Genomic DNA, 10,730 nt, shown 5'->3' with positions numbered 1-10,730 from the left:
TTATCAAAGCCAAAACGCCCCTGTGATTGGGAGGCCCTTCCCTTCGTTTTCTCCGCCGTGAGCATCGGATTATAGCGATACTGCTGTTGCAACACATTTTCCACAGACAACTCCACGCCTACTGTCCTCCCTCTGTGTGATCCGCTTATCAGTCGATTTCTACCCCGCCGGTGATCTCCCCTGGCCGGGACAGCGTCGCGTGCTTTAGCCAGTCTGAGACGATGATCCGCCGCAACTCAGACATCGAGATTCGCCTCCCGGATGCTAAGCTAAGCTCCGTTTCACCCGTTTCGCCGGAGCCTGTGAACGAGCCCGATGTGGAGATGTCAGCCGAGGGACAGACGCCGCCGTTGACGCTCCCGCCACACATTGCCGCCCGATTCTACCGCCGAAACAGCAAGGCGCGCCGCTCGTCGGCTGCCTCCTCGCGGAGAAGCTCGATCTCGTCTCTGCATTCGCATCACTCGAATGCCTCGTCGAATGGCACCCCGAGCACGGATCACCTTGACCAACACCTCCGCCGCACCTCCATTCTGGAGAGCCGCAAGGCAAGATTGGCCGACCGTGCCTTGCATGCCGAGAAAGTGAGGCTGCGCGCCGCGTTGGCCAAAGCAGCTACCCGAAATCTGCACATCGAGGAGAGAGCATTGGCTGCCCAGCAGGCCCGTGAGCGTCTGCTGGCTGATATTGCCGCCAAGTGCGAGGACCAAGTCAAGCGGGCCAAGAAGAAGGCAGAGGATAATCGTGAGAAGAAGGCCGCAGAGCACGCCCGCTTGCGACTGGAGATAGCGGAGAAATTCGCAGAGGCTGAGAAACGCCGCATGCTCTACCAGCAAACGCATCGCCGCCAACGCACGAGCAGCTTGCCTGCTGAGCAGGAGAAGAAAATGGCCATTGCAGTCACGAAATCACTAACCCGGGATGAGGCGGCTCGGAAGATTCAACGGGTCTGGCGCACTCATCACGCAAAGATGGTCATGCAGGAGTTCCGGTCCCTGAATCTCTCGGTCGACCGGATTCGTGCCATGGCCTTTGAGGAGGTCGGAGCCTTGCTTTCCAACCAAGAGGTGCTGGGTACCATGGCCAAAGTCCTCCGTCTCTGTGGGCTACAAGATATGGAAGGTGGCGCGATGGGTGAGCGGGGTGGTGTGCGCACGTTCCTCAGCAGCTATCTGATTGTGACGCATCCAACCGAAGTCCTGAGCAGCAACGGCGAACAGGAACAGGACCTGATCGCCAAGGCCCGGGAGCTGCTGGTGGCCTTTGACCAGGTCATTGCACTACTGTCATCTGGCTGCTGCTCACCGGCGGTCATCACTGCCGACCTTCAGACATTGTGTGAATCCTATAATGTGTTTTTCTCGGCATTCCATGCCTGGAAGTCGCACGACTCAACTGTCTTGATTGAGATTATGCTTGCGCAATTTGTTGAATTAGAACTTATCTGGCAGACGGTGAAAGATGACCAAGCCGGAGGCGTTGCGGAGGATTACCGACAGGGCATCCGGCAAAACCAGATTCTCCTTCTCGCCAGACTAAAGCGACTTGCCGGGTCTGACAGCGCGATGCAGATGGTGCGGAATGCGCTGAAGAAGGTCAAGCGGGAAAAGAAGCGTGCTTCCTCCAAGCAAGATATTCCCCGCTCTGCCGAAGCTGCACCGTCAACGGACGCCTTGACAGAGAGTGTCACGTCACCTATTAGCGAGAGCTTTAACAATGTGGATTCTAGTGTTCTACAAGAATTGGACAAACAACGGGTGTCGCCGCATGAGCGGTTCACCAAGATCCTCACCGCGCTGCCCGAGAACCGGGTCCTAGTGCACGAGTTGCTCATCAACAAAGAATTCAAGATCGAGGAAGCCCCGTACACCGAACCCCGCAGACAAGTCATGAAACACATGTGCGATATGATGCGGAGAGATATTGAGGCCGGATTTGGGACGGACTGGACTGTCGCCATGGCCACGGTGATCCAAGACCGTCTGCTGCGCTCACTTCGACCCGGCAACTCCCTCTATGTGCTGATCAGCGAGGTCCTGGACCCCAAGCTGGTAGAGAGCCAATGCAAGGCTGGCACATTCTCATATGAGAATTTCTTCAACTTCATGAACAGCATCTTACCGCGTCTCTGTGCTCCATACAGGGATCCTGAGGTCACCGCTTTTGCCGAGGACACGTCCGGTGATGCCATCGATCGTTTGGCGAGGTTGATGAGCATCATCGATCTGCTATCATTGGATCACACCAACTTCATGATCCAGATGGCCGCTCCGCAGCTGATCCAAGAGGCTCCCGGATATGAACAGCGAACGTTTGATCGGGCCCTGAGCGACGGATCAGCCAGCTTAGGAAAGACTCGACGGTTTTGGCGCACTCATCGAAAGATCATTGTCGATGAGATGAAGAAACGGGATCCCGAGAACATCCACGGAGAACCACGGCCTCACGCCTCCCGGATCTATGCGCAAGGTCTCGCAGACTTGGTGCTGAGCAATGCCGCTGTATCGGAGGATCTGATCCCTGAAACTCTGTCCCTTGACCGCCAGCGTTTGGAACGGCTGCATGCCAAGGCATTTCAAATTGTCGCGACGGCATCTATCTTGCTGACAGCTAAGAACTTGCTGAAACGAGATGCCAGATCACAATGGAAGCCCGAAGCGGACCGCATCCTGTCCCTGGACTTCAATGAGATTAGTGCAGATCGAGTGCAATCGATTCTCGAGTCGACGCATCCCATGCCCCCCGCTGCAAGTGCACAGCTAGCAGCCACTATCCGACGAGTTCTTGCTCCCGTCGCGACGGCCCGCGGGGTAGCTGCGCCGCAGGCTGCAGTGGAAGTCTCGGTAGAGACGAACTCCGTAACGCCATTCTCCGGCGATTCAGCCGCTGAATCACAAGCAAGCCGTGGAAGCGCATCACCTGCACCAAGCTTCTCCGACCCCGTGGCTCGGCTCATCCTCTCCCGACTCCGAAGCCACATCCTTACCCGTCTCAGCGCATCCAGCGCCTCTGAGCGAGTGAAGGCAACTACGACCGCCAGCCAGAGCCTCGCCGGAGCAGGGATGCCCGAATTTGTCGGCGAAGTCGGGCAATTGGTGGACGAACTGGAGACAGTCCGCGAGGTGGACTGGCTCTGTCATGGAGCTGTGTATGAGCGTCTATGCGATGAAGGTGTTTCCGCTAGTGACGCTTTTGGACCGTCACAGTCACAATGAGGCGTTTTTAGATCATGGGTTTGATTTGAGTATAATATAATCATGACTCTCGGGGTTTGTTGGTTTTATTATTTGATCTGTCTTTGGCATTGGGTGTTGTTTTTGGTTTTGACTTGGAATGGAAGGACGGACCAGATTGGCAGGATGGGCTGGCATTTACTGGTTCTATCGTTATTTATCATTTGGTACGGGTGTGTATAACGCCGAACGATGCACTGCAGGAGATATCCTCCTGGATGCACAAGAGTTATTGATGACGTAGATGTAGATCTATGGATAGAATGTTGGTACTGCGTTCTGTTCGACATGCGTCCTCCTCGTCCTTTTTCTACCTTCATCGCCGCATTTTGACGACCTGTGGAATGGCCAAGCCAACGCCATGAACTGGAGCTGTGACTACCAGCTGGACTCCAACACGGAAATGAGCATGCACACTGTCGACATCCTCGAACGATTTGATTTTTATTCTCCCCATTCGAAGTACCACAGTAAGCCCTTCTTCACCACCTAACTATCAATCCCAGCCGAGTGCCCTCAGGAAAGCGTAATACACCTTTCCTCCCCAAGTCAATTGCCATTTTACGGGTTGTTTGTAGGCCACAAATTGTCATGAAGTGCCGAAAATACCTATACTCGAACGAAGTGTTTGAGGCCATGGACCAATTATTCTAGTCTATGTCGTTAAAACCTGGTAGAATTTAAATGGAAACCAAGTGCAGATCTGTATCCCTTGGGGCCTCATGTAGTTAGTGGTAGGCACTCATGTGGCCAAACAACATACCCGCGGCGTGTTTCAAGGGGTATAATAATAATATAGCCTCTAGCAGTGTATTCAAGAGCGCGTGTCTCTGTCTTAATTGCCAGTTGTATTTTATAACTACTTATCGACGCTATCTAATCAGTTCCCCACTAACTACCAACCCGGCAAAATTCCCCCCACCACCAACCATTCCTGCTACTCTCCTCCTCGTCCTCTCTTCCCTCCCTATTATCCCCCCTCCTCCAGATATGGCTAAGCCGCACATCTCGCATCTCGCCGACCTCACACCTGCGTCCCCCGAGCGGACGTGGCTCACCGCACCGCACCCGACCCTCCCCATCGTAGCAACCTGCAGCTCCGACAAGACCGTCCGCATCTACTCGCTCACAAACTTCAAGCTCCTCTCCACCATCTCCGACGGCCACAAGCGCAGCGTGCGCACCTGCGCCTGGAAACCACATCTGCAAGGCGAAAGCGTACTCGCAACGGGGAGTTTCGACGCCACCGTGGGAATCTGGCGACGATGGGACAAGTACGGGAATGAAACCAACCACAACAACGCAGCTGTGGACAATGACATGAATGAGGATGCCTCTGACGATGAAGAAAAAGAGTGGCGCTTCGCTGTCCTCCTAGACGGACACGACAGCGAAGTCAAGTCGCTATCCTGGTCTGCGTCGGGAATGTTACTAGCCACTTGCTCGCGCGACAAATCGATTTGGATCTGGGAGGACCTGGATGATGGAGACGATAATTTCGAGACCGTGGCGGTGATGCAGGAACATGACGGGGATGTCAAGTGCGTTGCGTGGCATCCCACGGAAGAATGCCTCGCCTCCGGGAGCTACGACGACACGATCAGGGTGTGGCGGGAGGATCTGGATGATTGGGGACAAGTTGCTTGCGTCCGGGGGCATGGGGGCACGGTGTGGTTTCTGGATTGGGAAGGCGTGGAGAATATGCCTACAATCTCGTCCGCTGAGCAGCGCGATCAGTGGCGCGAACAGCGCTCTCTCTCCGGTCCGCGACTGATTTCCTGCTCGGATGATCGCACTGTGCGTGTATGGACCCGCCAGCCCAAGGAGGGTCAGCAGCCAGCTATGAGTTCGTCTGCTATGACGGGGATTCCGAGTATTATTCGGCCGACGGGATCGGACGAGACGTGGGAGGAGGAGGCGGTGCTGCCGCATGCTCATGAACTGGCAGTCTATGCGGTGGCGTGGAGTCGGCAGACTGGTCTTGTTGCTTCTGCTGGCGCAGATGGGCGAATTGTGATCTACGAAGAGCGGGTCGTGCCCTCGACCGAGGCGCCGTTGCGGACGGAGTGGGCGGTTCTGGCTGTTGTGGATGGTGCGCATGGGATCTACGAGATCAATCATGTTGTCTGGACGAAGCGGGCGGATCGTAACGCCGAGGGCAACGCGGACGAAGAAGTCCTGGTGTCGACAGCGGATGATGGCACCGTCAAGGTGTGGACACTGCAGCGGTGAGCCTGATAGACTGTATTATATCTATGGATGAGCCTACAAGATATGAAAATATGAAATGCGATCGTGCAAATAAATATATTTATGCTGAGAAAGAAGAAAAGAAAAACAACCCCATTAGACACCATCCACTTTGTACAATGCACTTCACCCCCAAACTCGGGAAATGAGATAGACTGAAAACCCCAAGATACACCGCGCAGAGATAACAGAATGCAGATCATAAGGGATGGCGGGCCTCGCTGCCAACGGCCTGGTGCGGGCGGTCATCGCCGTCGTCATCGCTGAAGTCGTCGCCGACGGCATACTGGTCACGTTCGATACCGGGCGAGCCGGGCGAGTGCAGATCATCCAGCTCGGCCTCATCAAAATCACCAGCCTCGACATCTGCTCCCACAGAGCGTTTGTTATGGAAACGGTCCAGCACAGTGCCGCTCTGGAAGTCATCATGATACACGCCACGGTAGCCGCCGTGGGGGGAGCGGCGACTGCGCCAGATGAGGAAGCCCCAGACCGACACACCGATGATGACAATGACCAGAATGGCCTCACCGGATTTGGCGTAAGCATGCATCTCGGTCTGCTTCAACTTCTCCTTCTCCTGCTTCTGGGCAGTGGTGCTGTTGGGGTGGCCGCCGACGGAGGTGAGCGGGAGCTTAGAACCGTCGATACGGGAATCGGCCGGCTGGCCACCGATGCTGGTGATGTCGACGCGCATGAAGCGGTCGAGCATGTCGCGGGCCTGACGGGGCACATCGAAGGGCACCATGTGGCTAGCGTTGTAGAAGAGCGTGTAGGTCAGATTGCGAGCGTGTTGGTAGATGCCGGCGGGCTCGCCCTCAAAGGTCCAGTCATGCCGCACGGCCCATTCGCCGGGGGCGGTCTCAAAGCCGGTCCCGTCGCTCCATTTCATATTGTGAATCAGGGACTCGGTACCCAGGTGGTTGCAGATCAAGTCTTGGTCACCGCTGAACAGCAGCACCCGGATACCCGACTCAAGAAGGCTGGGCAGCAGCTTGACGGAGGGGACTGAATTGGCGACAGTGAAGTGGCTGCTCACATCATTGTTGCATTCAACCCAGCCAGATTGCTTCGCAGGGTTGAGATTCAGTGCCTTGATCACGTCCTCACGTCGCAAGTAGGAATACAGGGATGTGAGATCTGGGGGCCAGTTCATGCCACAATCGGGCATCTTGTCCTGCAGACGGATGTCGTAAATGTTGAGGCATTTATCAGCGTCGCCGATGGCCTCGGCGATCTTGCTCGGAATATTCTCACAATCAGAGATGCTAATCTTGTTCTGTGCCCCATTTGCTTCTAATCTGGTCATACAGAGATTGTGTATGACTTCGAGTTTATGGTAGATTGGGGTTCCTTCCTTGACGAGACCTTCCCGAGTGGCGAAGGGCAAGTATTCCGGGTACTGGTCTTTAGGTGAGATCCAGCCATTGCCGATCAACAAGCCCTGAAGCGGCCAGTGCTTTGCATCGCTTCCCTCGATAGCCTTATTTCGCTCTTGGATGGCTTTGGCGATATATGGGATATGCTGGCCAGCGTATGATTCGCCGGCCAAATAGATCTGTCGCTCCAGTCAGCAAGGGACGTTTCGGGTCAAGGAAACCAACATACATCATCCTTCTCGTATTCGGGAAACATTTCAAAGAACTTCTCCAAGAACACAACAAAGTGAGCTGCCATGACATCCAACTCATGGATAAAGCTATCCGTGTTGACATAGCTGAAACCTGTGCCGACCGGAGAGTCGACGAACAGCAAGTTGGCAAACTCGTCCCAAGACCCCTTGTTGTACACCAGCTTTTGATCGTTCTTGAACCGGTAGGGGCCAACTTCCATCAGCGCGCCGTCCATAGAACTACATCCGGGACCACCATTCAACCAGATGACAGTTCGCTGCCGGTTGGCAATGTGACGGTTCTGGAAATGCCAGAAGAAGAGGTTGCCGTTGTGCTCCGGGTCGACTTCAATATGGCTGTGAAAGTTGATCCATTAGATAACCTTCATAGGATGAGGAGGTAAACAAAAACTCACCCAGCATGCATCTTCAAGAGAGGCGAATCCGGCGCCCCTGGTAATGAGTGCACATAATAATCGGCTGCGGAGGCCGCTGCGGCCAACGGGCTGAGGAGCAGCTGTAGGGATAGTGCCCACGCGAGCATGGCAAAGGCGCCTCCCACCTTGGACCCAACGTGGGAGGAGATCAAAAACATGCTCGACAACCCTCCAGTGCGAGATGCGGTCGGTTATGCGATAAAAAAAGGGTCAGGGGAGGCTTGGGATGGTCCGTGGCGGACTCGGAGGTGCCGAGTCTAGGTTGTCATCGAATCCGGGGACGGGATCGGGCGGAACGAGCGGAAGGTGCAAAGGCAGACAAGAAAGAGAATAATAATCCGGGCGATGAGGAAGGAGGCAAATCGAGTGTCACGAGGAGAGGATGGATGCGCAGAGTGAGAAGGAAAGCGTTGAAGTAATGACAGAGCGAACAGCCTGGCCGAGACGAGGCCGGTCTGGTTCTGTCATTACGCGTACTTTACAATTCTTCGTGGGGTATAAATGGTATCCACAATACCATACCAATTCTTTGTCTTCTCCCTTTATTGTCTCCCGGATCCGTGTGGAACTCACCATCCTCGTCGATCTAGGCAGTATAGTTAGCGCGAAGAATAGCCTCAATCGTTACGACAGGCAGCCAGTATAAAAGAAGGGGGTCTTCTAGAGGCAATTCAATCTCTCTGGTCTATCGTATATTCATGCTTTCATTCTATTTTATTTTGATTTCCATCAGAACAAGTCCCCGACGCCCTTGTCGGCGTCCTTTTTGATCAGTTCCACCATTCCCTAACACAATTAATATTCTCTCTGGTAGCATCCGTGGAGTACTCACATCCGGCATGATCGGCTGGCCTTGGGCATCTATCACATAGCGGAAGGGCATCTCCGTCCGCTCGTGCTCGTTGATATGCAGCTCGGGGTAGTCGACATAGGGAATCTGCTCCAACGGCACTTTCTCCTGGACGACTATTCGGGTCACCCGGACCGCCGTGTCGGTGGTCATCTGCTTAGGGCCCAAACGGCGGCCGACATAGCCCTTTTTCCTCAATTCCGAAGTCCGATCTAGGGACATGACGAAACAATCAGCCGCTGGTTGCCATTGTCGGTGGAACATGTTGCAACATACCTCGAGGCGGATCATCGCCTGCCGTTGTCACACTGATTAGTCTCATCATCCAATTTCTTAGTGGGGGGAGCGAGAAGAAAGCATACCCAAAATGCCACCGAACAGGAAAACCTCGAAATGATCGCCATCTTCGGGGCTTAATTCGACCTGAGCAGATGGATCGAGCAGACAGACTTTGTCTTTGGCGAAGATGTTCTCGACGCTGCGCTGCTCGACCTCCAGTCCTTGGGTGGCCGCCAGCTCAGCGGGCATCTGCAGCTCGGCGGGCACGGAACTGAGCAGGAAGCGAGCGCCGTGGGCGTGGGATTCACGAGCAATGCAGGCATATTCCAGGGTGGACCAGGGGCCCAGCTCTGGATCCAGGTGCTCGACCACAAAGGCAGGCATTATTCTGGTGAAGATAGATGGATGGATGCGAAGAAAATCAAGTGGGCCCCACTGACCTACGTAGTGAAGTTAGTTATCGATACGCTCTCTCTCTCTCTCTCCACTTCACTTCACTCCCCCCAACTCTCCTTCTTCTCAACAACTACATCCGCTCACCTTCCACGATTCTCTCCCTCAGCCCATCTCCTCTGATTCTCATCCGCTCTCCCTGTTCCACCATTTAAGATCTCCCACCCTGCTGTGACCAGAGATCCAAACCCGCCCACCATGAATCCGCACCAACAGAACAAGGTGGACATCAACGTGAGCCACTACCTATTTCCCTATCTGATTGGATTATCGTTAACCGAGGACCCTCAAGTCTCTGAGCCCAGACGAGCAGCGTCTTCTCCGTCTGTATGGCAAGATGCCCACCAAGAAAGACCTCCTCCAGAACAAGCTCAAGGTACGTCCCTAACCCCCTTCCCTACCAGTTTCTCTCATTCTCACAACCTGCTCCCGAAATACAGGAACGCAAATACTTTGACTCGGGCGATTACGCCCTCAGCAAAGCCGGCAAAGCCTCCGACGTAGGCGTCACCAACATCGGGTCGCGCCACCCGGTCCCCGAGAACATCCCCCACCTGACCGCGACCTCGCCGGGTGCGAACAACCCGGCCGCAACGAGCGGCAACGGCGGCAGTATCAGCGCGCAAGGAGGCCAGCAGATCCCCGGCAGCATGAGTGGGCACCCGGGCTCCGTCGGGTTCCAGAGCCGCAGTCCCGTGAAGGAGGGCAGCTTCCTGCACCGCAAGTCGAGTGCGGGCGAGGGTGAGACCTCCCCCACGGCCCAGGACAAGGATGGCAATGAGCCGAGTGTGAGTCCCCCACCTGCGAGGGAGGGTGTGCCCATCCGCCGGTGATGTGGAGAGTGGAGGGTGTACGGTTTTTCGGTTCAAAAGCCTGGCGCTATGGGATGTGTTTTTTTTTCTTTGCGTGGAAGGGGTGCACTGCGGGACAGGGCCAGTGAAGGACATTCGTTGAAGGGAGATGGAAAATACAGCCTCGATTAGTCGGTTTTTGACCTTCTCCCCCTTACCAGTCCTCTATCATCATCTGCACTTTCGATTTCCCATTCTCATCATGTCTCTTCATATCCGGTACTTTTTCTTCATTTGTTCTGGCTTGGCTTGGCCTTCCTATGTTTACTAGGCTGTTGATCTCTTCCTTCTCGCACAGAGGAGAATGACCCGAACGTTTGCATTTCTTCGTGGCCTTATATTGGTTCTCTTACTTCGCCTGCATGCATGCCTAGTCCGTTATATCGTTTTATTTCAATCATGTTTATACTCTTTAGGGATCATCTTCGCTCCGTACTTCCCATAGACTCGAAGAGGCGGTGGCAACTTATCGGAGACTGGTAATCGACCATGCAGTCTGACTAGAAGCCGAGTTCATTAACCTCTCACCCGACAAAATGTCAGGTGAGAGCAACCCCAAGAAAGTGCATCTAGGTATCTTAATGTCCACAGTACAGAAATAGCGAAACAAAGATTCAGACCGCTAGGCAAGCTGCGCTGTAGCGTGGAGCAAAGAAGGGCAGTGGTTGATTGATTAAAACGAAGAACCGGACAAAAAGGGGTATATGACACAAGAAGGGAATAGCAATGAAAGGAGTTGATGGTATCATCGGTCGTGACGAGAGA

At 54.4% G+C, this 10,730-nt stretch overlaps 5 protein-coding genes across 5 annotated transcripts; 3 read left to right on the top strand and 2 right to left on the bottom strand.

Annotated features, from left to right (window-relative positions):
• Nucleotides 1-221: 221 nt before the first annotated feature.
• Nucleotides 222-3,215, top strand: N7510_011678 (IQ calmodulin-binding motif domain protein; the record flags this gene model as incomplete). The annotated part of the gene is made up of 1 exon (XM_056983602.1): nucleotides 222-3,215. The coding sequence occupies one exon, from the start codon at nucleotides 222-224 to the stop codon at nucleotides 3,213-3,215; it is 2,994 nt and encodes a 997-aa protein (XP_056829096.1).
• A 1,008-nt stretch (nucleotides 3,216-4,223) lies between these two features.
• On the top strand, nucleotides 4,224-5,465 carry cia1 (iron-sulfur cluster assembly protein CIA1; the record flags this gene model as incomplete). Its single annotated transcript, XM_056983601.1, has 1 exon — nucleotides 4,224-5,465. The coding sequence occupies one exon, from the start codon at nucleotides 4,224-4,226 to the stop codon at nucleotides 5,463-5,465; it is 1,242 nt and encodes a 413-aa protein (XP_056829095.1).
• Nucleotides 5,466-5,682: 217 nt separating this feature from the next.
• Nucleotides 5,683-7,690, bottom strand: kexA (serine-type carboxypeptidase kexA; the record flags this gene model as incomplete). Its single annotated transcript, XM_056983600.1, has 3 exons — nucleotides 5,683-7,041; nucleotides 7,092-7,452; nucleotides 7,512-7,690. 3 exons carry the CDS (start codon nucleotides 7,688-7,690, stop codon nucleotides 5,683-5,685), a joined length of 1,899 nt encoding a protein of 632 aa, XP_056829094.1.
• Nucleotides 7,691-7,901: 211 nt separating this feature from the next.
• N7510_011675 (SAM-dependent methyltransferase) lies at nucleotides 7,902-9,045 on the bottom strand (the record flags this gene model as incomplete). The annotated part of the gene is made up of 5 exons (XM_056983599.1): nucleotides 7,902-7,987; nucleotides 8,055-8,118; nucleotides 8,365-8,594; nucleotides 8,659-8,676; nucleotides 8,745-9,045. The coding sequence occupies 5 exons, from the start codon at nucleotides 9,043-9,045 to the stop codon at nucleotides 7,902-7,904; spliced, it is 699 nt and encodes a 232-aa protein (XP_056829093.1).
• Nucleotides 9,046-9,312: 267 nt separating this feature from the next.
• On the top strand, nucleotides 9,313-9,947 carry N7510_011674 (endosulfine family protein; the record flags this gene model as incomplete). Its single annotated transcript, XM_056983598.1, has 3 exons — nucleotides 9,313-9,348; nucleotides 9,407-9,490; nucleotides 9,555-9,947. The coding sequence occupies 3 exons, from the start codon at nucleotides 9,313-9,315 to the stop codon at nucleotides 9,945-9,947; spliced, it is 513 nt and encodes a 170-aa protein (XP_056829092.1).
• Between the last annotated feature and the right edge of the window lie 783 nt (nucleotides 9,948-10,730).

The sequence above is a fragment of the Penicillium lagena genome (assembly GCF_028827675.1).
Source record: "Penicillium lagena strain IBT 129212 chromosome Unknown utg000008l_segment0_segment0, whole genome shotgun sequence".
NCBI classification, from domain to species: Eukaryota; Fungi; Ascomycota; class Eurotiomycetes; order Eurotiales; family Aspergillaceae; genus Penicillium; species Penicillium lagena.
The sequence above is the reverse complement of the archived record's forward strand: the minus strand, read 5'-3'. Positions and strand labels throughout refer to the sequence as shown.